At 36.3% G+C, this 26,004-nt stretch overlaps 1 protein-coding gene across 1 annotated transcript; it reads left to right on the forward strand.

Moving 5' to 3' along the window:
• The first annotated feature begins 708 nt into the window (after window positions 1–708).
• LOC129741562 (uncharacterized) lies at window positions 709–6,963 on the forward strand. The gene has a single exon (XM_055733302.1). The coding sequence runs from the start codon at window positions 709–711 to the stop codon at window positions 6,961–6,963; it is 6,255 nt and encodes a 2,084-aa protein (XP_055589277.1).
• Window positions 6,964–26,004: the final 19,041 nt, after the last annotated feature.

Here is a 26,004-nt window from a genome sequence, read left to right on the forward strand (position 1 = left end):
TCGCTTTCACCATTCGGTTTACGATTATGAGAATTTTATGTTGTCGTAATTTGTTTGTGAATAAATTCAATTTTCTTCGGACTTTACTCTCCGGGTGTAGTAAAACAAAGAGGAGGGTTCCCTCCAAGTTAAGTTAGTGGGTTGAAAATGGACGAAGACGCGATATAGTTTCGAATGGTTTCGTCCTTGCCCCAAAGATTTTTGTTACGGCAACTACGCCCGGTCTTCCGACCCCACCAATGGGCAGAAACTGACGACGTTATTGCTCCTTTTTTGACAGATTTAGATGGAGAGGAAGAATAAAGAATTGTGAAGAAGATAAAGATTGAAAGTCATCATCCTAAATTGTGGGCAACTTTTATAAGCATTTGTGCTTTATTATTACTTTTTTGGGAAACACATATATGCGTTTGCATAACACCGTAAGTACTTCCGATGAATATTAACGGAAATTTAGTTGGACTAATACAAGATCCCACAAATAGATTTTTCCCGATATTCGAGCACTTAGGTGTCAACTTAGTTTGGAGGTTAGAACCTATTAGGCAGGAAACCATAAATTGTAAGTTGCAAGTACATAAGACATTTACCACCCACTAATAAAATTGTCATAGTTTTAGCTATACATTCACAAACAACCATCGTGTGTTTGATTGCTCAAAAAGGTTCCTGAAACTACCCCAACATTCTAAAAAATTTATGTCCAAGATGCCGTCTGGAAGTAAGATAGTTGAGAAGCTCCCTCAGGAAGATGACACGGTGTTGGGCACCCAGGCTGGAACCACCAGTAGCTGTCAAGCCTGTGAGGAAGCGGACACGGATAGGATGGTGATGTGCGATGCTTGTGACGCTTGGTACCATTACCATTGCGTCGGCGTAGGAGATAGTGTTAGCGACAAGAGTTTCGTTTGCCCCAAATGCAAACTTGTTGCCGTACCCACGCTTACGGAGAAGACTCGAAAGGAACAACCACCTCTTTCGGTAAGCAGTTCGACTAGTTCGAGAATAGGTTCCTCGGTATCTACCGCACGATCCCGTCTGCGATTGAATATGAAGAAGCTTGAGGCCGAACGAGTTTTGCTGCAGAAGCAACTCGACTTGGAACGTCGAGCAAAACAATCGGAAAACGAGATGGAATTCGAACGACGACAACTGGAATTGGACCAGGCCTTTCACCGGGAGAAATTTAAACGTCTTGAAGAGGAAGAAAATGCTGAGAACGATGCTAAGAGCCAAAAGTCGATCCTGAGCAGTATCCGGAAGGTTCAACAGTGGCATATTCGAACCGAAGCTACGACGCAGAAGAAACTGAGTGAGCTGAAAATAGTATCGAATCCGATAGAATTAGATAATATACCAAAAACGCAAGGTAGGCCACAACAAGTCAAATTGTTAGCGACGAGGGACGAACGACGCCAACAGGGCGCAGTTGGTGAAAGCGTAGAGATAGGCTCCCGTAAATTAGGTGCGATTCCGAAAGCTTCTAGACAGGTAGTAAATATTGTAGAGGAAAAGCTAGGATATCAAGCGGTACCGATACATCGACATCGAGATTATTCTCTTGATATTTCTCCTATCAGGACAAGTAACGTTATAGACCCGAAACCCTTTCACGCGGTCGATAAACATACTCCGCCTTTTCCCCACGACATGCGCGAAAGTACTCAACTTCCAACGAATCGTTTATCTCGCGATCAAATCTATTGCGAATCGAAAGTGTTGGGAGACCTGGTACGTAATCCTCCGAGGTGGTATGATGAACCAGCTTTTGGTGCGACGAAAGCACGTGAAGACGAAGAACGTTTAGCGAATGCCACGAAACCGATGATGATTCAACGTGGCGGTTCGTGTGGAGACGAAGCCAGTGTGATATGTGGAGACGGAGAAGGTGATTTTCAATACCAACGTACAGGAAGCAGACATCGTGGAGTAAGGGATTATAATCCTACACACCAGCAGCTATCAGCTCGGCAACTGGGATCGAAGGAATTACCTGAGTTCGATGGTACACCGGAAGATTGGCCTTTATTTATTTGTACGTTTCAAAATACCTCGGCCGCATGTGGTTACTCTGATGATGAAAATTTGCTAAGGTTACAAAAATGTTTGAAAGGACCAGCGAGACAAATGGTTCAGAGCCAACTAATGATGCCGTCTGCAGTACCTAGCATCATTGAAACTCTGCGTACCCTTTACGGAAGACCGGAAGTACTAGTACACTCATTGCTGCAAAAAATACGACAAATTCCTGCACCCAAATCTGATCGGTTATCCGACCTAATTACCTTTGGAATGGCGGTCAAAAATTTGTGTACTCATCTGGAAGCCGCTCAACAAACTGCTCATCTTAATAACCCCACACTTCTGTTCGAGCTTATGGAAAAGCTTCCGACGAACTTGCAGCTAGATTGGGCTCTGTACACAATGCGTTTCGAATTCTACGATTTAAGCACGTTTTCTTCATTTATGTCACAACTCGTCACAGCAGCTTCGAGAGTCACTTTGAGGATCCAAATGCCAGGTGCTAATTCGATTCAACGGGGCAGTAAGGCAGAAAAGCTTAACACTAGACATTTTCTCGGCGTGCATACGGAACTGGATTCGTTCCCGGAGGACGCAGAATCAGGTTTTGGAGAACGGAACCATATTTCTACTGGGAATAGGCCTTTTGTGAAAAGCGAGTCCCAAGCTGGGCCATCATGCTTCATATGTAAAAATCCAGATCACCGCGTACGGGATTGTTCGGAGTTCAAGAGACTGACTGTTGAAAATCGCTGGACGAAAATTCGGGAACTGGGAGTTTGCAAAGTTTGTCTGGGCTACCATGGACGAAGACCTTGCAAGTCTTCAAGAACGTGCGAAGTTAATGGTTGTCAGGAAAAACATCATTCTATGTTACATATCGCGAACGTGAATTCCGAGAACACACCAACAACATCAACAGCAGTAATAAATCTCCACCAATCGGAACAATCTACGCTCTTCAGGATGCTGCCGGTCACGTTATATGGAAACGGTAGATCAGTCGAAGTTTTGGCGTTCATCGATGATGGTTCTTCCATGACGCTACTGGATGAGGATATTGCATCGCAATTGGAGATCCGAGGAGAGCCGGCCCCATTGTGTCTTCAGTGGACCGGCAACGTTACACGCAGCGAAGCGAAATCTCAACGAGTTAGCCTGGAGATAAGAGGTACACGGAAGTCACAGAAGTTCCCGATCGAAGTGCGGACAGTGTGTGGTCTAGAGTTGCCTAACCAGTCGATGTGTTACGCAAAGTTGCTTGAAAAGTATCATCATCTCCAAGGATTACCTATCCAGGATTACCAGAATGTTAAGCCTCGGGTGTTGATCGGAAACGATAATTCTCACATTGGAGCGACGTTGAGAATACGAGAAGGAGAACCAGGCGAGCCTATTGCTGCAAAATGTCGATTGGGTTGGTCAGTTTACGGAGCCATCGGGGAAGGTACCAGGAGAGCAGGCAGTTTCCATATTAGCGAATGCAAGTGCGATGGAGAACTTCATAACATGGTGGAGAACTTTTTTTCGATGGAAATTAGTGGAATATGGAACAGCCCCGAACCACAGTCTAAAAAAAATCTACGAGCGAACAAAATTATGGAGCAAACTACGAAACGTCGAGGTCAGAGGTTTGAAACCGGTCTTCTCTGGAAATATGACGACTTTGAATTTCCCGAAAGTCGAAAAATGGCCGAACGTCGACATCGATGCTTGGAGCGTCGAATGAGGAGCAACCCAGTCATCGGAGATAGTGTGAGGAAGCAGATGATGGACTATCTCAGGAAGGGATACATCCATAAGGCCACCCCGGAAGAATTGGCTGCGGCCGATGCCAAACGAACGTGGTATTTACCGCTAGGAGTAGCCCTAAACCCCAAGAAGCCTTCAAAGATTCGCATATTTTGTGACGCAGCGGCAAAGGTGCAAGGAGTTTCGCTGAATACGATGCTGTTAAAAGGTCCCGATTTGTTGAACTCATTACCAGGTGTACTATTCGGTTTTCGAGAGCGGTCGATTGGAATCTGCGCGGACATTCGCGAGATGTTCCACCAGGTGATGATTCGGGAAGAGGATCGTAATTCGCAGCGCCTCTTGTGGCGGAACAATACAGACGAACCTATTGAAACATACTTCATGGATGTGGCGACGTTCGGATCCTCGTGTTCTCCGAGCTCAGCGCAGTTCGTCAAGAACCGGAACGCAATGGAATTCGCTGAGGAGTTTCCTGATGCAGCTGAAGCCATCATCAAACACCATTATGTGGACGATTGGTTGGACAGCGTAGACACCGTACAAGAGGCATGCAAGCTGGCGGCCGACGTTGAATATGTCCAGTCTCAAGGGGGCTTCAAGATACATAATTGGCTTTCCAATTCTCCACAGTTTCTTGAACAAATAGGAGAACGAGATTTGGCGGACACTAAAAATTTAAATTTGGACAGAAGTACGGAACGTGTTTTGGGCATGTTGTGGCGTCGGTCGGATGATGTATTCATCTTTTCTCTGAACAATAACTTAAGCGTCGTGCACCCCACTAAAAGAGAGGTTTTGAGAGCTGTTATGTCGGTTTTTGATCCACTCGGGCTACTTGCGTTCTTCATCGTTCACGGCAAGATTATTATCCAAGATATTTGGAAGACCAAAACGAACTGGGATGAGAAAATTACGGAAGAGCTGAGAGATCGTTGGATACAGTGGACGGAACAGTTTGAGAAATTGTCGGAGGCAAAGATACCACGCTGTTACTTTCCGAATTACCCGAAAGACAGTGTCAAAGATATACAGCTTCATATTTTCTGCGATGCGAGTGAACAAGCTTATGCCAGTGTAGCTTTTCTGCGAGCTCAAATCGAAGGTTCCATACACTGCGCTCTCGTTAGCGGAAAATCGAAGGTTGCGCCATTGAAAACCGTGTCTATACCACGACTGGAGCTTCAAGCAGCGGTACTGGGAGTTCGGTTGCAAAAATTGATCAAAGAGTTTCACAGACTGTCAATCAGCAGAACCGTATACTGGAGCGACTCGCAAACTGTGCTATCGTGGATAAAATCAGACCATAGGCGTTATCGACAGTACGTGGCGTGTAGAATTGGGGAAATTTTGACCGAATCTAGTGTAGACGATTGGAGATGGATACCGTCGAAGGAGAATGTGGCTGACGATGCTACGAAGTGGGGACAAGGTCCAAACTTTTCGAACGAATCTAGATGGTTTCGAGGCCCACAGTTTTTATATCACCCAGAGGGCGAGTGGCCAACCGACTGTAAGATTAGCATAGAAACTACGGAGGAATTAGCAGAGTGCTTGCATCACTTTTCCGCGCGGAGCTTCTTTCAGCTGATTCGATGGGAGCGCTTTTCTTCTTGGCAGACGCTGTGGCGGTCTGTGGCAACTATTCTCAAATTTTTCGACATGTTGCGCGCGAAGGCTAAGAAGGTATCGTACGTCATGGGACCTGTAACGAGTGAGGAACTGACTAGAGCGGAAGATATAATTTTTAAATTAGTTCAAAAAGAAGTGTATTTTCAAGAATTGTCGGCACTGTTAGAGAAGAGCCAATCAGGAAGTAAAACACGCACCCAGAGCACACTGAACAGAAACAGCAAGTTGTTTAGGCTCTCACCATTCCTAGACGAACGCGGAATTATACGATTAGAGAGCCGCATTATTGCTGCGTCCTATGTATCGTTCGATACCAAGTTTCCGATAATTTTACCTAAGGAACATGTTGTCACCCGGCTGATGTTAGAGGCGCTTCACAAACGTTACCTTCACGCAAACGGAGAAACCGTGGTTAACGAATGTAGGCAGCGTTTTCACATTCCGAACCTTCGAAGTCTTGTTCGAAAGGTGTCTAGATCATGTCCGCAGTGCAAAATAAAAAAAGCGAAACCCACGACCCCGAGAATGGCTGCGCTTCCAGAAGCAAGATTACAAGCTTTCGTCCGACCTTTCACCCACATTGGCTTGGACTACTTTGGGCCACTGAACGTGCGCGTAGGAAGAAGTGTGGTGAAAAGATGGGTGGCACTCTTTACATGCTTAACGATTCGTGCCGTCCATCTTGAGATTGTTCATTCCTTGACGACCGAATCTTGCAAAATGGCTATACGGCGATTCATTGTTTGCCATGGCTCGCCGCTAGAAATATATAGTGACAACGGAACAAATTTCGTAGGAGCAAGCAATGAACTTAAAAACGCAGTCGATTCGAAACAGCTAGCAGAATGCTTCACAAACGCTTATACAAAATGGATCTTCAACCCACCGGCAGCACCACATATGGGCGGCGCCTGGGAACGCTTGGTGCGCTCCGTAAAAGTGGCGATGGCAGCGATGCAGACGTTGCGGAATCCGGATGATGAAACCCTAGCGACGATAGTTAGGGAAGCTCAGGGTGTGGTAAATTCACGTCCTCTTACCTTCATCCCGATTGAAAGTGAATCTCAAGAGGCCTTAACACCTAACCACTTCATTTTACTAAGTTCCAACGGAGTAACTCAAAACCCAAAACCGTTGGCCGACGACAGCATGGCGCATCGCAATAATTGGAATCAGCTCAACACGATGGTAGACCAGTTTTGGAGGAGATGGGTCAGAGAATATCTTCCGACTATTGCTCGTCGAACAAAATGGTTTATCGATGTAGCGCCCATTGAACAAGGAGACCTGGTGATTGTTATTAGCGAAGCGGAAAGGAATTGTTGGCTGCGTGGACGTGTATTGGAAGTCATCGAAGCGAAGGACGGTAGGCGGCGACAGGCGATTATACAGACGACCCATGGTGTTTTAAAACGACCAGTAGCTAAGTTGGCGCGTTTAGACATGGAATGTGGTAAGCCAAGATCGTCGAGTGCGTCCACCGACCTTTCTTACGGGCGGGGGGATGTTACGGCAACTACGCCCGGTCTTCCGACCCCACCAATGGGCAGAAACTGACGACGTTATTGCTCCTTTTTTGACAGATTTAGATGGAGAGGAAGAATAAAGAATTGTGAAGAAGATAAAGATTGAAAGTCATCATCCTAAATTGTGGGCAACTTTTATAAGCATTTGTGCTTTATTATTACTTTTTTGGGAAACACATATATGCGTTTGCATAACACCGTAAGTACTTCCGATGAATATTAACGGAAATTTAGTTGGACTAATACAAGATCCCACAAATAGATTTTTCCCGATATTCGAGCACTTAGGTGTCAACTTAGTTTGGAGGTTAGAACCTATTAGGCAGGAAACCATAAATTGTAAGTTGCAAGTACATAAGACATTTACCACCCACTAATAAAATTGTCATAGTTTTAGCTATACATTCACAAACAACCATCGTGTGTTTGATTGCTCAAAAAGGTTCCTGAAACTACCCCAACAATTTTCGTTTGAGAATCGGATAGCGATTGCACTGTTTATTTGTCCATTCGGGTCATAACAGTAACAGAGTGTTTGCAATTGGATCTGGAAGTGGCATTAATGCGCAATGATGGGTGACGGCTGGGAAGATTCTTTATATGGAACTATCGAGGGATGAATCATCCTTCGGGATGAAAATCCCGAGAAAAAGAAAAAAAATGGAACTATCTCATGGGAATAGGAAACGATTTACGGCTCTCAAAATGTGTTCCTTAAACGGATCGAAGATAAAAATAGGTTATTGATACGGTTTATTTAACCCTAGAAAACTATAAAAAATGATATAAAAATGGTTCAGAAGTATCGAGACAATGATACGATTTCTGAGTAAATGAGAAGTCTCTTTGTCAAATTTGTAGAAAATTTAACCTAAGAAATTCCGGTTCCAAATTGGCATCAGATTATTTAAAAGAAAAGAAGTATTTTATTCGCTTTTATCTTAAACATTCATGCACAAGATACAAGAAATAATAATTTGTTCCAAACGGGCCTAATAATTTTGACTCCATATCAAATAAATTCTACACCAAAAAACTTGATTAAAAAAAAAAAATAATGTCATTTTTGTCATTTTTGTCATTTCTGTCATTTTTGTCATTTTTGTCATTTTTGTCATTTTTGTCATTTTTCTGTTAGCATTTATAAAACGTTTCAGTTATAATTTTAAAGACCCATACACAATAAAAACATTGTACACAGCTTATGTTAGATCTATTCTTGAGTATTGTAGCGTTGTGTGGTCGCCTTTTCAAATTTTACATAAAAACCGTTTGGAATCAGTCCAGAAACAATTTGTTCTATTCGCTTTACGAAATTTAGGATGGTCTCAGAACCAATTACCTAGCTATGAATCACGTTGCCTGCTTATTAACATGGAAACATTAAGTGTAAGAAGAGAGTTTGCTGCAATCTGTTTCGTAAACGACATAATTAATCAGCGCGTTCAGTCTGCTTATCTACTAAATCAATTAAACTTTTATTGTCCTTGCCGTCATTTAAGAACAAGAAATCTTTTCATTATAACCTCTACTCGAACTGATTATGGAAAATATAGTCCTGTTAATTGTTTAATGTATAGTTATAATAAATACTATGAGAATATAGACTTAACTATGTCAAAACAGCAGCTGAAAAAAGGTTTTTACGGTAACAGGCACCGAAGAACCTGACTTTGTAAATGTAAAGAAAAATCATTATTATTAAGCTTATTTGAAAATTGTAATCTCTAGGTTTAAGTTATTATATATATAATTATGAGACCGAGTCTCCGAGGATGTTTTTAAAAAAGTTTTATTTTCACATTCCTCTTACTTATTCACTAATCACTATCACTAAACTAACTGCTAACTGTACTTCCTGCTGCTGAACCACTTACTGCTGCCGGGTCGGGAACCAAAGAGAGCGAGCATGCCTTCGCTATCGGTATTTAAGTGATCATATTTGCTTACGATGCAATTATGATCACCGCGTGGTTGCGCGTGGCTTGGGAGCGCCACGTTTATACATCCTGTCTCGGGTTCTGGGAGAGGGATGTATGTAACTCCTCCGGGGGGTGAAAAAGTGTCGTCCTCGACACTTAGCCGCCTGTTGATTTCTTGGTTTCTGCTGCTTCCCGTGGTTTATTCCTTATTTTGATAGTTACTCTTTTCTTAAAGATACAAAGAAAGGTTAGAGTTATCAAAATGATTATGCTAGTGGATATTCCACCGAAAGCTGTAAGCGAAAATTTTCGGAATCCAGAGTGTTCAAGTTTGATCAAGTCTAACTTCAGTCTATTCTGGATCGTCTCGTTGTGGATTAATGAGATGTTGTGATCCTGAATAGTATTCCACTTCATCGTAAGATTTGGAAAGGCTCCTTGTATTTCTTCGGTATTACTAACACGTTCTTCTGAAGAAAATTTCTGCCCGTCTATAGTAATGCTACAGTTAGAAATTTTAAGCATAAAATTGCCATGCAGCTCTCGATTATGTGGTCCACAATCTGTTTCTAATCTTGAGCCTCTTGCGTTATTGATCAGAATCTTGTTATTGTCAACTAATGAGATTCTTGTGGCATCTTCTAAAACAGATTTGCATTGTCCTTCTATTCCAAATATAATTGAATTAGTACAGCTATCTTTCAGGGGATTAAGAAAGACATCGCGTTGAATCAATTTTTCTGGGTATTCGGTTTGAAATAGTTGTTCTTTGTATTTCACTATGTGATTTGGAATGTTGGTAATCACATGATTGTTGACTGTTAATGGGATGAGTTGGATTATGTCACAGTCTCCTTTGATTTTAGGGACTTCGAGTATGTAAAGCATTGTATCGTGTTTTGATGCTATTTTTGGCTTCGCATAATTTAGAGCTTCCTCGGGAAATGTCGTTTCGATACCTTGTTCGTTGAGAATAGCTTCGATTGAGAGGATTTCTTGGAGAGATAGTAGCTTACTGTTTGGCAGTTCAATTTTTGTCTTCAGGATTGTGTTTTCTAGTTGCTCTAGAATCTGATTCGTCGTGTCCATGTATAGGAGGAGGGTTATTGCATCCATTTCTTCCATAATTAATTTGTTTTCCATGGATTCATGTTCCAATAGCTTGTTGATCGTCCCTGTTATTTCCGAAATTCGAGAATCAATGAGAGAATTGATCCTGACTTGCTGGTTGTTCTGTTCTATGAGTTCGTTCATAGTTTTGTTGATGATATCCAAATCGTGTGCATCCGGGGTTCCGGCTATCCATTTCCAGGCGGTTCCAATCTGGTCCCATCGTTTGCTTCTTCTTGGTTTCAGTGGTTTCAACAGGTGTAAGTTATTTACTAGCTGTCTGCTTTTCTGAATAACTAAACTTGTTATCGGATGGTTTGTATCTAGTTTCCTTGATATTTTTACAAAATTGTATACGTTTGATTCCAAATTGGTTATGTTAATCGGATGTATAATTTTGACAATCCCTGATTGGATTTTACAGTTTCCGGTTTTTAACAAAAGCATCGGGTCGTTTGATAGGTTTCTAATTCCTAAATAGTTACATTTTGTTGACCCGGTGATTGAAGAGATAAATAGTAGGATCGCAAGTGATTTCATCTGAAAAATAAAAGATATTAGAAAAGGTTGGCTAATCTTTTATAATCTAGAAAACATGATTTTCATGTCATGTAAGTCTTTTTATGTTTTTCTTGTGCCTTTTAACGCGCCTATTATTTTTGAACGTTTTATCTGTAATTTCTTGAGCGTTTGTCGGTTTTGCCCTTGGATCTAATTTTTTTCTAATGTAAGGAATGACGAATACTTCTTTGCCTTCCTCTATGATTGGTGGTTCAATTCTGTTCTTATTCTGTTTATCTTGTTTGTTTTTAGCTTTTTCTAAATTAATTTTTATTCTATTGAAAATTTGAGTAGATTCTTCGTTAATTTGTTGAGGGTTTTGAATATTATTTTGTCTAAAAATGACCTCGTTAGGCGAGTATTGTGTCGCTGAATGTATTGAATTGTTGTAAAGTGCTGTAGCTAATAGAACCATTGATGTTATGTTCAAGTGTTGGTGCTTGTGTTTATTAGTGTTTATGATCTAGATCATTGTCGAATGTGTTTTTTCTACTTGTCCATTCGATTCTGAACACGATGCATACTTGAGGTCAACGTTTAAATTGTCGAGATAGTTTTTCAAGTGAATTGAACAAAATGTAGTTTCGTGATCAGTTATGATTTGTCTTGGGGTTCCGAAAGTCATAAAATATTGTGCTAAGGCATTTTTGACGTCTGTTAAATTTTTAGTATCCATAGGGATCAATTGCGCATGCTTTGAAAATGCGTCAACTAAAGATAAAAAATTTTGTTTGTTAATTTGGAAAATATCCATGTGAACTCTTTCAAAAGGTCTGTCTGTCGTGGGTCTTGATGAAATTTTTATGTTGTAAGGTTTACGTTCATATTTATGCATATTGCAAATCTTACACATTTTTGTAACCATTTTAATTTTTTCAATCATTTTGGGCCAAAAATAACTTCTTCTAATTTGACTTTCTACTTCTGTGACTCCTCTGTGGGCTCTGTCATGTTCTTTGCTCACAATGGCGTCTTGACGGGCGTCCGAGTTAACGTCTTCTACCAAGTTTTGAGTCATTACAAAGTGTCCGTGTTCATTAAAGTGTTCTTTGTATACATTTTGGATAAGTTGGGTAATATTTTCTGGTGCTAATATAGCCGTTTGCTTGTAATCATGAAATTTCTTTATACAGTCACGTATTATGTCGTGATTAAATTCTTTTCTAGCTATAGTCACTCTTCGAAATTTTGGAAAGGGGTTGAACATTAAGTCGCTCGTAAAGCTTGCTTTTTTAAATATGATTTGGTTTCTATAAAAGTTTATTGGTCTTTCTGTGAAATGAATAAAGTGATCGTCGGAAGTTTGCGCTGAATGAATCGTTTCAGTGTCATCGTCATCTTCGTCATTGTCGTCTAAAATGTTATCCGTTGCTGCAGGAAAAACATTGTTAGATTGTGATGGATTTTCTTCTAGTTGGCCATCATCGGTTTGATTGTGTTCCTCTTCTGGTGGGTTGCTGGTTGATGCCTCTCCTTGACTCGACCAATTTTCTGAAAATGTATCTTGGGAGACTTCTGAAATTGGAGAATTTGTGTTATTAAAGTTTAACTCGACTTCGTTTTCTATTTTTCTACTCAACGCATCTGCGACTACGTTGGTTTTACCCGGTTTGTAAATAGGGGTATAGTCATAGCTTTCTAGCTCCATTCTCCATTTTAGGATTTTCTGATTTTTATTGCAATTTTTGATAAATTGAAGGGGTTTGTGATCTGTTAGTAACGTAAATTTGTTACCAAAAAGATATGGTTTGAACTTATTGACCGCCCAAATGATAGCCAGTGCCTCTTTTTCAATTGTGCTATAATTTGTTTCGCATTTATTGAGGGTTCTGCTAGCAAATGCTATGGGTCTTTCCACTTTATTTTGTATTTGGGATAGGACTGCTCCTAACGCATAATTACTCGCGTCTGTGGTAAGAATAAAGGGAAGTTCAAAATCTGGATATGCTATTATTTGATCTGATGAAATTATCATTTTCAATTTAGAAAATGCTGCTTTATATTCACTGTCTTCCAAGTTAACCTTTTGATCTTTTTTCAAATACTTTGTCATTGCCTTAGTTATTTTGGAATAGTCTTTTATAAAACGCCTATAATATCCGGTGAGACCTAGAAATTGTTTGATTTCTTTTGTATTTTTAGGCAATGGCCAGTTAAGAATTTTATTAATTTTGTCTGGGTTAGGTTTTATTCCATTACTTGAAATTATGTGCCCTAAAAATTCAGTTTCTCTCTTCATGAATTCACATTTATCGAGCTGGATTTTAAGATTAAATTCAGCCAGTCTTTTCAACACTTTGGACATATTTTTGACATGATCTTGTAGATCTTTGCCGGTTATAATTATGTCATCCATGTATACAAAACATGCGGTTCCGATCAGATTGCTTAGAATGTTATTCATAGTTCTCTGAAAGGTTGCTGGTGCATTCCGCAATCCAAAGGGCATACGTGCGAACATAAAGTGTCCTAAGCTTGTTGAAAAAGCGGTTTTTGCTTTATCTTCCGGATCCATTTTGATTTGATGAAATCCGGATTTTAGATCCAGAGTTGTAAAGTAAACTGATTTTCCGAGACTATCAAGTATGTCTTCAATTTGCGGAATTGGAAACTTGTCACTAATAGTTTTATCGTTTAGTTTACGATAATCTATTACGACTCTTATTTTTCTTTTACCAGAAGCGTCTGGTTTTTTAGGAACAACCCAGATCGGAGCTGAATATGGACTCTGAGAATGTTCAATTATTCCGTTATCTAATAACTCTTTTATTTGTTCTTCAACGTCATTTTTAAATGCGTGTGGATATCTATACGATTTTGTGTACACGGGTTCTTCATTGGTTGTCACAATTTTGTGTTTAACTGAAGATGTAGCTGTCAATTTCTCATTAGGTTTGAGTAAGACACCTTGATTTTTTAATATTGTGTCAAATAATTTTTCTTTTTCTAGATGTGAGAGGTGATCTGTTCTAATTATGCTTTCTAGAATTGTTTGATTAATTACAGATCCTTGTTTTAGTGGGATTGGTGTAATTGTTTCAAAGTTATTTACCTTGAGGTTAATTCGGTCTTTGATAACTGGTTTTTCAGGTTTTGTTGAAAGAACCTTTATTGTAGTTTTATTCCCTTTAGAGTTGTACACGCCGGGTTGAACTGCATAACTTTGGTAAAACTTCTGAAAACGTGGGACAAACCAGTCTCCATCTACGTTAGTCTCTAGTTCAATAGTGTGACTATATAATTTTTTTGCTGGGTAATATTTTTTGTAAGCAATTTTTGTGTCATTAATTATAACACATTCATTTTGATAATTAATTATTGCTTTGTTTTTGGCTAAAAATTCGGATCCAATAATTCCATCAAAAAAATTATGAAATTTTAGTTCATAATATGTTTGTGGTGGAATATTCTTTCCGAGTAGATTTATTCTGCCTTTTTTGTTGATATTATGGGTGCCTGTTATGTTCTTTATTTGCACATTGTCTGTTTGTGCTATATCTGAAATGAAGCCAGGACGTAATACGTTTTTATTAGCCCCAGTGTCTATGAGTAACTTTAAATTTGCTTTTGTTTCGAGATATGGAAGGTAATTCAAGTTATCATGTTTGTTGTCTGGACGAAGCAAAAATTTAGGTCTAAATCGTCTATTTCATCATCTATTTCTTCGTTTTTAATTTCGTTGTTATTTATGGTTCGGTTGAGTGTTAACCTGCTTTTAACCGAGCCTATCTCCATCGGTTGGGGATTATTAAAGGTTTTTTTCTGTTCATTAAAATGTTTCTTATCATTGGTGTCATTCACTGGATATTTGAAATTTTTCTTTTGGAATGGGGGTTGTTGTGCAATACTTTCTCTGCTTTTGAATTTGCAAACGAAAGCATAAGCTTCCTCAATGTTCTCCGGTTTTGCGGCCTGCACATACCCAAAATAGGGTTTTTTAAGGCCAGAAATGAATGCAGCAAGGATGTCCTCGTCAATAAATGAGCTTATTGCATCCCAATTAAGTTTGTATTTAGTTTTTTGTTTGGCCAAACTTTTTATGTTTTGCCCAATTTCAGTTATTATTTGGTAATATTTATGAAGGGACATGTTTTCCTTCATTTTCGTTTGCCACAATTGGCTTTTGTAGAAGGTCAGCTCCTGCTTGTCGCCTAATGCGTTCCTGAGGATTTCGCTTGTTTCTTCGAAGGTACGCGGGTTGCCCGCCAGACAAATGATGTCCCGTGCTTTCCCTTCGATTTTATTTATGACGGCTGTCACATAAATTTCATACTGGCATGTTGTGACCAGCGGTTTAAAAACTTTAAGTGTTCTCTCAGCGTTATCCAGCCAAGCTGGAAGTTGCTTCCTGTTTCCGTCGTATTTTGGAATTGATTTGATAGGGTCTGGTATAGCAAATAAATTTTCTAATCTTCCTGTTGGTTCATTAACTGAATTTGGATTATTGTTTGCTAGTGCGTTTATTGCCAACTGTTGTTGGTCTTGGGTTGAATGAATTTGGCTGACCATAGTGGTTAGGTGCGTGATTTGCGCCACGAGGTCTTCCATTTTTGTTTGTTCTAATTTAAGTGCTCCTAAATCGGGGGGATTTTCAATAGGAACGTGTGAAAATTCAGCAGATTCTTCCGAAATTTCTGAATCCGAAATATCACTAAAGATAATTTCCGAACTGAATAATTGTCTTGCCTTTTTCAAAGCGCTTAGCTTTTTTTCTTTTGGCATTAATTTATTTGATGTAACCCCTTTAGTTTGCTCAGTCAGTATGAACGAGCAGAGGGTATCTTATTTCAGTCTCCTTTTATAAACACTTGGCGTGAACTAGCAGCGCGAGCTTTTTGCTTAGTCCGCCTTATGCGCGTTTCAAATGGTGACTATGTGGTTTATTTTAACTTTTTGTAGAGATCTGCCTATCTGGTAGTACAGATCAATACCAACAAAATTTTAGCAATTTTCTTAATTTCAGAGCCTATCTGGTAGTACTCTGGGAAAAAAAAATAAAACGCTAGCACTTTGTTTTAACTGGGAGCACACAGAATGTGTCGCCTCACTCCCTGTCGCGAAAGCTGTCTATCTGGTAGTGCAGTTTCCGGACGCAAAAAGATAAGCGAATAGCTTAGTTTTCGAGCCTATCTGGTAGTACTCGAGTGAAAAGAGGCCTATCTGGTAGTACCAAATTTCACTAAGATAAACACTAATCTTTTTGATTTGAGGTGAAAAGTAATAAAAAAATCACTTACCTCGGTTTGCTGTCGTGACGGTAGGTTGCTATAGTGGTCCTGACGGGGGGATCCTCAACTCGAAACGATGACAGGTCATCCGCGTTGTTCCGATGCTTTATTCGCGAGATCACTTTTTTAAGTCGGTTATTAATCGACTTTTATCCACTTTTTTATCATCAGAATTCACTAAAGCTGCTTCCGTCGGCTGCGCCAATTATGAGACCGAGTCTCCGAGGATGTTTTTAAAAAAGTTTTATTTTCACATTCCTCTTACTTATTCACTAATCACTATCACTAAACTAACTGCTAACTGTACTTCCTGCTGCTGAACCACTTACTGCTGCCGGGTCGGGAACCAAAGAGAGCGAGCATGCCTTCGCTATCGGTATTTAAGTGATCATATTTGCTTACGATGCAATTATGATCACCGCGTGGTTGCGCGTGGCTTGGGAGCGCCACGTTTATACATCCTGTCTCGGGTTCTGGGAGAGGGATGTATGTAACTATATGTAGCCTACACTGTTTGGCGGAATAAATAAATAAATAAATAAATAAATTGCAATTTTTTTTCATTTTAGTAATTTGTAATGTTTTGAATGTTTTGAAATTTTGGTCATTTTTGTCATTTTTGTCATTTTTGTCATTTTTGTCATTTTTGTCATTTTTGTCATTTTTGTCATTTTTGTCATTTTTGTCATTTTTGTTATTTTTGTCATTTTTGTAATTTTTGTCATTTTTGTCATTTTTGTCATTTTTGTCATTTTTGTCATTTTTGTCATTTTTGTCATTTTTGTCATTTTTGTCATTTTTGTCATTTTTGTCATTTTTGTCATTTTTGTCATTTTTGTCATTTTTGTCATTTTTGTCATTTTTGTCATTTTTGTCATTTTTGTCATTTTTGTCATTTTTGTCATTTTTGTCATTTTTGTCATTTTTGTCATTTTTGTCATTTTTGTCATTTTTGTCATTTTTGTTATTTTTGTCATTTTTGTCATTTTTGTCATTTTTGTCATTTTTGTCATTTTTGTCATTTTTGTCATTTTTGTCATTTTTGTCATTTTTGTCATTTTTGTCATTTTTGTCATTTTTGTCATTTTTGTCATTTTTGTCATTTTTGTCATTTTTGTCATTTTTGTCATTTTTGTCATTTTTGTCATTTTTGTCATTTTTGTCATTTTTGTCATTTTTGTCATTTTTGTCATTTTTGTCATTTTTGTCATTTTTGTCATTTTTGTCATTTTTGTCATTTTTGTCATTTTTGTCATTTTTGTCATTTTTGTCATTTTTGTCATTTTTGTCATTTTTGTCATTTTTGTCATTTTTGTCATTTTTGTCATTTTTGTCATTTTTGTCATTTTTGTCATTTTTGTCATTTTTGTCATTTTTGTCATTTTTGTCATTTTTGTCATTTTTGTCATTTTTGTCATTTTTGTCATTTTTGTCATTTTTGTCATTTTTGTCATTTTTGTCATTTTTGTCATTTTTGTCATTTTTGTCATTTTTGTCATTTTCGTCATTTTTGTCATTTCTGTCATTTTTGTCATTTTTGTCATTTTTGTCATTTCTGTCATTTTTGTCATTTTTGTCATTTTTGTCATTTTTGTCATTTTTCTCATTTTTGTTATTTTTGTTATTTTTGTCATTTTTGTCATTTTTGTCATTTTTGTCATTTTTGTCATTTTTGTCATTTTTGTCATTTTTGTCATTTTTGTCATTTTTGTCATTTTTGTCATTTTTGTCATTTTTGTCATTTTTGTCATTTTTGTCATTTTTGTCATTTTTGTCATTTTTGTCATTTTTGTCATTTTTGTCATTTTTGTCATTTTTGTCATTTTTGTCATTTTTGTCATTTTTGTCATTTTTGTCATTTTTGTCATTTTTGTCATTTTTGTCATTTTTGTCATTTTTGTCATGTTTGTCATTTTTGTCATTTTTGTCATTTTTGTAATTTTTGTCATTTTTGTCATTTTTGTCATTTTTGTCATTTGTGTCATTTTAGTCATTTTTGTAATTTATGTCATTTTTGTCATTTTTGTCATTTTTTTCATTTTTGTCATTTTTGTCATTTTTGTCATGTTTGTCATTTTTGTCATTTTTGTCATTTTTGTCATTTTTGTCATTTTTGTCATTTTTTTCATTTTTGTCATTTTTGTCATTTTTGTCATTTTTGTCATTTTTGTCATTTTTGTCATTTTTGTCATTTTTGTCATTTTTGTCATTTTTGTCATTTTTGTCATTTTTGTCATTTTTGTCATTTTTGTCATTTTTGTCATTTTTGTCATTTTTGTCATTTTTGTCATTTTTGTCATTTTTGTCATTTTTGTCATTTTTGTCATTTTTGTCATTTTTGTCATTTTTGTCATTTTTGTCATTTTTGTCATTTTTGTCATTTTTGTCATTTTTGTCATTTTTGTCATTTTTGTCATTTTTGTCATTTTTGTCATTTTTGTCATTTTTGTCATTTTTGTCATTTTTGTCATTTTTGTCATTTTTGTCATTTTTGTCATTTTTGTCATTTTTGTCATTTTTGTCATTTTTGTCATTTTTGACATTTTTGACATTTTTGTCAATTTTGACATTTTTGTCATTTTTGTCATTTTTGTCATTTTTGTCATTTTTGTCATTTTTGTCATTTTTGTCATTTTTGTCATTTTTGTCATTTTTGTCATTTTTGTCATTTTTGTCATTTTTGTCATTTTTGTCATTTTTGTCATTTTTGTCATTTCTGTCATTTCTGTCATTTTTGTCATTTTTGTCATTTTTGTCATTTTTGTCATTTTTGTCATTTTTGTCATTTTTGTCATTTTTGTCATTTTTGTCATTTTTGTCATTTTTGTCATTTTTGTCATTTTTGTCATTTCTGTCATTTTTGTCATTTTTGTCATTTTTGTCATTTTTGTCATTTTTGTCATTTTTGTCATTTTTGTCATTTTTGTCATTTTTGTCATTTTTGTCATTTTTGTCATTTTTGTCATTTTTGTCATTTTTGTCATTTTTGTCATTTTTGTCATTTTTGTCATTTTTGTCATTTTTGTCATTTTTGTCATTTTTGTCATTTTTGACATTTTTGTCATATTTGTCATTTTTGACATTTTTGACATTTTTGTCATTTTTGTCATTTTTGTCATTTTTGTCATTTTTGTCATTTTTGTCATTTCTGTCATTTTGTCATTTTTGTCATTTTTGTCATTTTTGTCATTTTTGTCATTTTTGTCATTTTTGTCATTTTTGTCATTTTTGTCATTTTTGTCATTTTTGTCATTTTTGTCATTTTTGTCATTTTTGTCATTTTTGTCATTTTTGTCATTTTTGTCATTTTTGTCATTTTTGTCATTTTTGTCATTTTTGTCATTTTTGTCATTTTGTCATTTTTGTCATTTTTGTCATTTTTGTCATTTTTGTCATTTTTGTCATTTTTGTCATTTTTGTCATTTTTGTCATTTTTGTCATTTTTGTCATTTTTGTCATTTTTGTCATTTTTGTCATTTTTGTCATTTTTGTCATTTTTGTCATTTTTGTCATTTTTGTCATTTTTGTCATTTTTGTCATTTTTGTCATTTTTGTCATTTTTGTCATTTTTGTCATTTTTGTCATTTTTGTCATTTTTGTCATTTTTGTCATTTTTGTCATTTTTGTCATTTTTGTCATTTTTGTCATTTTTGTCATTTTTGTCATTTTTGTCATTTTTGTCATTTTTGTCATTTTTGTCATTTTTGTCATTTTTGTCATTTTTGTCATTTTTGTCATTTTTGTCATTTTTGTCATTTTTGTCATTTTTGTCATTTTTGTCATTTTTGTCATTTTTGTCATTTTTGTCATTTTTGTCATTTTTGTAATTTTTTTCATTTTTGTCATTTTTGTCATTTTTTTCATTTTTTTCATTTTGGTCATTTTTGTCATTTTTGTCATTTTTGTCATTTTTGTCATTTTTGTCATTTTTGCCATTTTTGTCATTTTTGTCATTTTTGTCATTTTTGTCATTTTTGTCATTTTTGTCATTTTTGTCATTTTTGTCATTTTTGTCATTTTTGTCATTTTTGTCATTTTTGTCATTTTTGTCATTTTTGTCATTTTTGTCATTTTTGTCATTTTTGACATTTTTGTCATTTTTGTCATTTTTGTCATTTTTGTCATTTTTGTCATTTTTGTCATTTTTGTCATTTTTGTCATTTTTGTCATTTTTGTCATTTTTGTCATTTTTGTCATTTTTGTCATTTTTGTCATTTTTGTCATTTTTGTCATTTTTGTCATTTTTGTCATTTTTGTCATTTTTGTCCTTTTTGGTCATTTTTGTCATTTTTGTCATTTTTGTCATTTTTGTCATTTTTGTCATTTTTGTCATTTTTGTCATTTTTGTCATTTTTGTCATTTTTGTCATTTTTGTCATTTTTGTCATTTTTGTCATTTTTGTCATTTTTGTCATTTTTGTCATTTTTGTCATTTTGTCATTTTTGTCATTTTTGTCATTTTTGTCATTTTTGTCATTTTTGTCATTTTTGTCATTTTTGTCATTTTTGTCATTTTTGTCATTTTTGTCATTTTTGTCATTTTTGTCATTTTTGTCATTTTTGTCATTTTTGTCATTTTTGTCATTTTTGTCATTTTTGTCATTTTTGTCATTTTGTCATTTTTGTCATTTTTGTCATTTTTGTCATTTTTGTCATTTTTGTCATTTTTGTCATTTTTGTCATTTTTGTCATTTTTGTCATTTTTGTCATTTTTGTCATTTTTGTCATTTTTGTCATTTTTGTCATTTTTGTCATTTTTGTCATTTTTGTCATTTTTGTCATTTTTGTCATTTTTGTCATTTTTGTCATTTTTGTCATTTTTGTCATTTTTGTCATTTTTGTCATTTTTGTCATTTTTGTCATTTTTGTCATTTTTGTCATTTTTGTCATTTTTGTCATTTTTGTCATTTTTGTCATTTTTGTCATTTTTGTCATTTTTGTCATTTTTGTCATTTTTGTCATTTTTGTCATTTTTGTCATTTTTGTCATTTTTGTCATTTTTGTCATTTTTGTCATTTTTGTCATTTTGTCATTTTTGTCATTTTTGTCATTTTTGTCATTTTTGTCATTTTTGTCATTTTTGTCATTTTTGTCATTTTTGTCATTTTTGTCATTTTTGTCATTTTTGTCATTTTTGTCATTTGTGTCATTTTTGTCATTTTTGTCATTTGTGTCATTTTTGTCATTTTTGTCATTTGTGTCATTTTTGTCATTTTTGTCATTTTTGTCATTTTTGTAATTTTTTTCATTTTTGTCATTTTAGTCATTTTTGTCATTTTTGTCATGTTTGTCATTTTTGTCATTTTTGTCATTTTTGACATTTTTGTCATTTTTGTCATTTTTGTCATTTTTTTTCATTTTTGTCATTTTTGTCATTTTTGTCATTTTTGTCATTTTTGTCATTTTTGTCATTTTTGTCATTTTTGCCATTTTTGTCATTTTTGTCATTTTTGTCATTTTTGTCATTTTTGTCATTTTTGTCATTTTTGTCATTTTTGTCATTTTTGTCATTTTTGTCATTTTTGTCATTTTTGTCATTTTTGTCATTTTTGTCATTTTTGACATTTTTGTCATTTTTGTCATTTTTGTCATTTTTGTCATTTTTGTCATTTTTGTCATTTTTGTCATTTTTGTCATTTTTGTCATTTTTGTCATTTTTGTCATTTTTGTCATTTTTGTCATTTTTGTCATTTTTGTCATTTTTGTCATTTTTGTCATTTTTGTCATTTTTGTCATTTTTGTCATTTTTGTCATTTTTGTCATTTTTGTCATTTTTGTCATTTTTGTCATTTTTGTCATTTTTGTCATTTTTGCCATTTTTGTCATTTTTGTCATTTTTGACATTTTTGTCATTTTTGTCATTTTTGTCATTTTTGTCATTTTTGTCATTTTTGTCATTTTGTCATTTTTGTCATTTTGTCATTTTTGTCATTTTTGTCATTTTGTCATTTTTGTCATTTTTGTCATTTTTGTCATTTTTGTCATTTTTGTCATTTTTGTCATTTTTGTCATTTTTGTCATTTTTGTCATTTTTGTCATTTTTGTCATTTTTGTAATTTTTGTCATTTTTGTCATTTTTGTCATTTTTGTCATTTTTGTCATTTTTGTCATTTTTGTCATTTTTGTCATTTTTGTCATTTTTGTCATTTTTGTCATTTTTGTCATTTTTGTCATTTTTGTCATTTTTGTCATTTTTGTCATTTTTGTCATTTTTGTCATTTTTGTCATTTTTGTCATTTTTGTCATTTTTGTCATTTTTGTCATTTTTGTCATTTTTGTCATTTTTGTCATTTTTGTCATTTTTGTCATTTTTGTCATTTTTGTCATTTTTGTCATTTTTGTCATTTTTGTCATTTTTGTCATTTTTGTCATTTTTGTCATTTTTGTCATTTTTGTCATTTTTGTCATTTTTGCCATTTTTGTCATTTTTGTCATTTTTGTCATTTTTGTCATTTTTGTCATTTTTGTCATTTTTGTCATTTTTGTCATTTTTGTCATTTTTGTCATTTTTGTCATTTTTGTCATTTTTGTCATTTTTGTCATTTTTGTCATTTTTGTCATTTTTGTCATTTTTGTCATTTTTGTCATTTTTGTCATTTTTGTCATTTTTGTCATTTTTGTCATTTTTGTCATTTTTGTCATTTTTGTCAAAAAATTTTTTGTTTCCAATCAAAAGTGTATTGAGCTGCGTTTGGATTGTTTTTAATATCAGAACATTCAAAATTTTAACCTTAACCTATTCATAGGGACAATAAAATAAGTTACGTCTTATTATCAGCCACTCAAAGTTCAATCAACTATATTGATTTTTTTCATTTTAACAATTAATTTGTCACATTAACATTTGCCTCGAGGAGAATGATTTGCAAAATGTTCACCGTAAATCTATATGAAACAATCATTTTAAATTCAGCAGCTTTTTAATGTCTTTGATGACAATGACTCTTGTGTAAATCAATTTTGAACTTTTTGTCATATCACCATTTTCCTCACCTTGAACAACCGTTCAAATGATCATAACTCATTGGCAAACGTTCCGCAGAGCAATTTATCAAAATGTGAACCCACCACACGCTGCAAATAAATAGCTTTCAAACCGTTAAATTACTGCCATCCTCGTTCGATAAAATCCTGCAAAGAATTACAACCGCAAACAACACTTCACATTCGTTTTCCTTTGGCTGAATCACCCTGTTCCTCACCCAAACGGTGTGGTACGATTTCATGTTACCTATAGATACACACGGAACAAATCCGACAAAAAAGATACAAGAAAAACATTTCAATAAATATTAATCTGTTCTGAAGAAAGCCGTTTCGGGTCACCCGCAGTCGTTGATTTTTTTCCTTATTTTCTGTATTTTATTTCCGCTTCCCTTTGACTGTGTAGGAATCTACTACTTACAAGTCCAAAACATCGAATGCAACAGATTTGTGGCGTAGCTTTCAGGACTTTGCAGCGGAACATCTAAATCAGCGCGGGATCATTCGTTTCGTTTTATGATGTCATCCATTATCCGGCAAAAGGGGTACCAGAAAAGAATATCTCTGTAAATAAGTCAAGCTTGCTGTTTTAAAGCGATAAACGTTTATTTTAAGGGCGACTTCCGGCCAATGTTGATGGAGGTTGTGATTCGTGGTGTGTTTTTCTAAAAAAAATATCAACCTCAATGATCTTTTTAAAGTATTGAAAATTCATTGAAATCTCTGGAACTGTATTTTGAAGGCTCACGTAAGATACAGTCAACTACAGCTTGTCCTCCCTCGGGAATCATTCCATCAAAATAATCTTACACAAACCGGAAAGAGACTATCAAAACATTGCGGATTCTAATGAAACGATACTCAACCTCAATCGGCACATTCCGGAGGGCGCGGGCGGCGGAATCTCGATCCTGTGCAAGCAAAAGGCTGCGATTTTCAAAACCCAAACAACCGGAATCACGTTCCTCCAAAAAACCAGAGCTTGTTAGCTATCATCCTTTCCTCTTAACGACACCTTATGCGTGACTTTTCTTAATATACCAGAGGCACGTTTTGATTTTCTACTGGCAATTTTGCAAAGTTCCTTACTTCATCAGTCAGCAAAGGCGGCTGCCCACCAAACGCATTTCCATTTGCCTCCCGAAACCTGGCCTTCGAAAATATACCTACCTAATCTAATCGGAATGGAAATGGCACGGTGTGCGGCTTATGATGAACGCCATTTATGCCACCAACCAACAACTTGTCTTGGCTTTCGTCACCATCATCAGCATCATCATCATCATCATCCTATCGCACTCTATAATTCAGGCAAAAGCACGACAACGAATATGGCAACAACCGTATTTCCAAAGGAGGATACCTACCTGTGTGCCTTCAGCCATTCGCAAATTGACGCATTGGCAGACGTTCACCTTATTTTCCGCTGATACACCTGACGGCGTAGAGTTTCCAGATAAAAATTCTCAAATAGTTGCAACAATGTTTAAGGTTTCAGTTGTCAGATAAATGGTAAAATATAGAAAAGATCATGCCCCAAATTCGTTCTTGTAATTACAGCAAAAATTGATTATCTTAAAAAAATGACATTTTTTCCATTATTTCCATACAAAATCTTAAATTCAAAAGTCTTTAAAAACAATGAAGCCAACTTTATAAATTCTGAATAAGTGAATCTCTTTGCAGCCCTTCCGGAAGAATTGTGTTACTTACAAATAGCTCAAGCACTGAACTAAAAAACAAAAGTTATAAAAATAAATTCAAAACAAAATTTATCCGTCTAACGACATAACCTGGGGAACAATATTCCTCCAATTCATTCGGTAAATGGCAACCGTTCTCTAATTTGTCGGGTATCCTACATTCGCTAGATAACGCTCCACCTGGTCTAACCACCTCGCTCATTGCACCCCTGCTCGTCTCGTTCCCGACCGGATTCGTAGCGAACACCTGTTTTGCAGGACAGTCGTTCGGCATTCTCGCAACACGTCCTGCCCAGCGTTTCCGGCCAGCCTTAACCACCTTCTGGATACTGGGTTCGCCGTAGAGTCGCGCGAGCTCCTGGTTCATCCTTCGCCTCCACACTCTGTTCTCCTGTACGCCACCAAAGATGGTTCTTAATACTCGTCGCTCGAATACTCCGAGTGTACGCAGGTCCTCCTCGAGCAATATCCATGTCTCGTGCCCGTAGAGAACAACCGGTCGTGCGAGGGCTAAGTCTTGTCGACCGCAGTTGCTTGTGGAGTCCATAGTAGGCACGACTTCCGCTGATAATTCGCCTTCGGATCTCACGGCTGGTGTCATTGTCTGCGGTCACCAGTGAGCCGAGATAGACAAAGTCTTCGACTATCTCCAGCTCGTCGCCGTCGATCGTGACCTTGTTATTACTGGACAAGCGGGTTCGGTCGGTCTCGGATCCGCAGGCCAGCATGTACTTCGTCTTGGACGTATTAATCATCCACCCAATACCTCCTGCTTCGCGTTTCAGTTTGCGGTAGATGTCTTCCACCGCCGCAGATGATCAGCCGACTATATCAATGTCATCGGCAAAGCAGATAAGTTGACTGGATCTGTTGAAAATCGTGCCACGCATTTCGCCCACCGCTCGTCAAATAACACCTTCTAGCGCCACGTTGAATATCATGCAGGATAGAGCATCACCTTGTCGAAGCCCCTGCGCGATTCGAATGAACTCGACAATTCACCCGAAATCCGCACACAGAACTGCGTTGCATTCATCGTCGCCTTGATCAGTCTGATCAGCTTCCCGGAAAAGCCGTTCTCGTCCATGATTTTCCATAACTCGTTACGGTCGATCGTGTCGTATGCGGCTTTGAAGTTGATGAACAGATGGTGCGTAGGGACTCGATGGCATTTTTGGAGGATTTGCAGTAATGTGAAGATCTGGTCCGTCGTAGACCGTCCCTCCATAAAGCCGGCCTGATGACTTCCCACGAATCTGTTTGCTGTAGGCAATTGTCCAACTATTCCGGGCCCATTTTGATAAGTTGAACATGTCTGTCTTGGTCTCTTGCAAGTGCGCCATTCAGGTGTTCATCGATGTACTGCTTCCTTTTTTTGATCACCCCACGATCGTCCGTAAGGATGCCATCAGCTGCTTCAGCCCCTCGAGCTCCTCCTCCTCCAGGCGGCGCTTTTTCTCCTGGAAAATTCGAACTCGCTGCCTCTTCCACTGTCAGTGATTTTTCAAGTTTCGACGAGTGCTTATCTGGACTCCTGGCGCGGCGTTCCATCGTGTTTGTTCCAC

Source organism: Uranotaenia lowii, chromosome 2 (assembly GCF_029784155.1).
Source record: "Uranotaenia lowii strain MFRU-FL chromosome 2, ASM2978415v1, whole genome shotgun sequence".
Lineage (NCBI taxonomy): Eukaryota > Metazoa > Arthropoda > Insecta > Diptera > Culicidae > Uranotaenia > Uranotaenia lowii.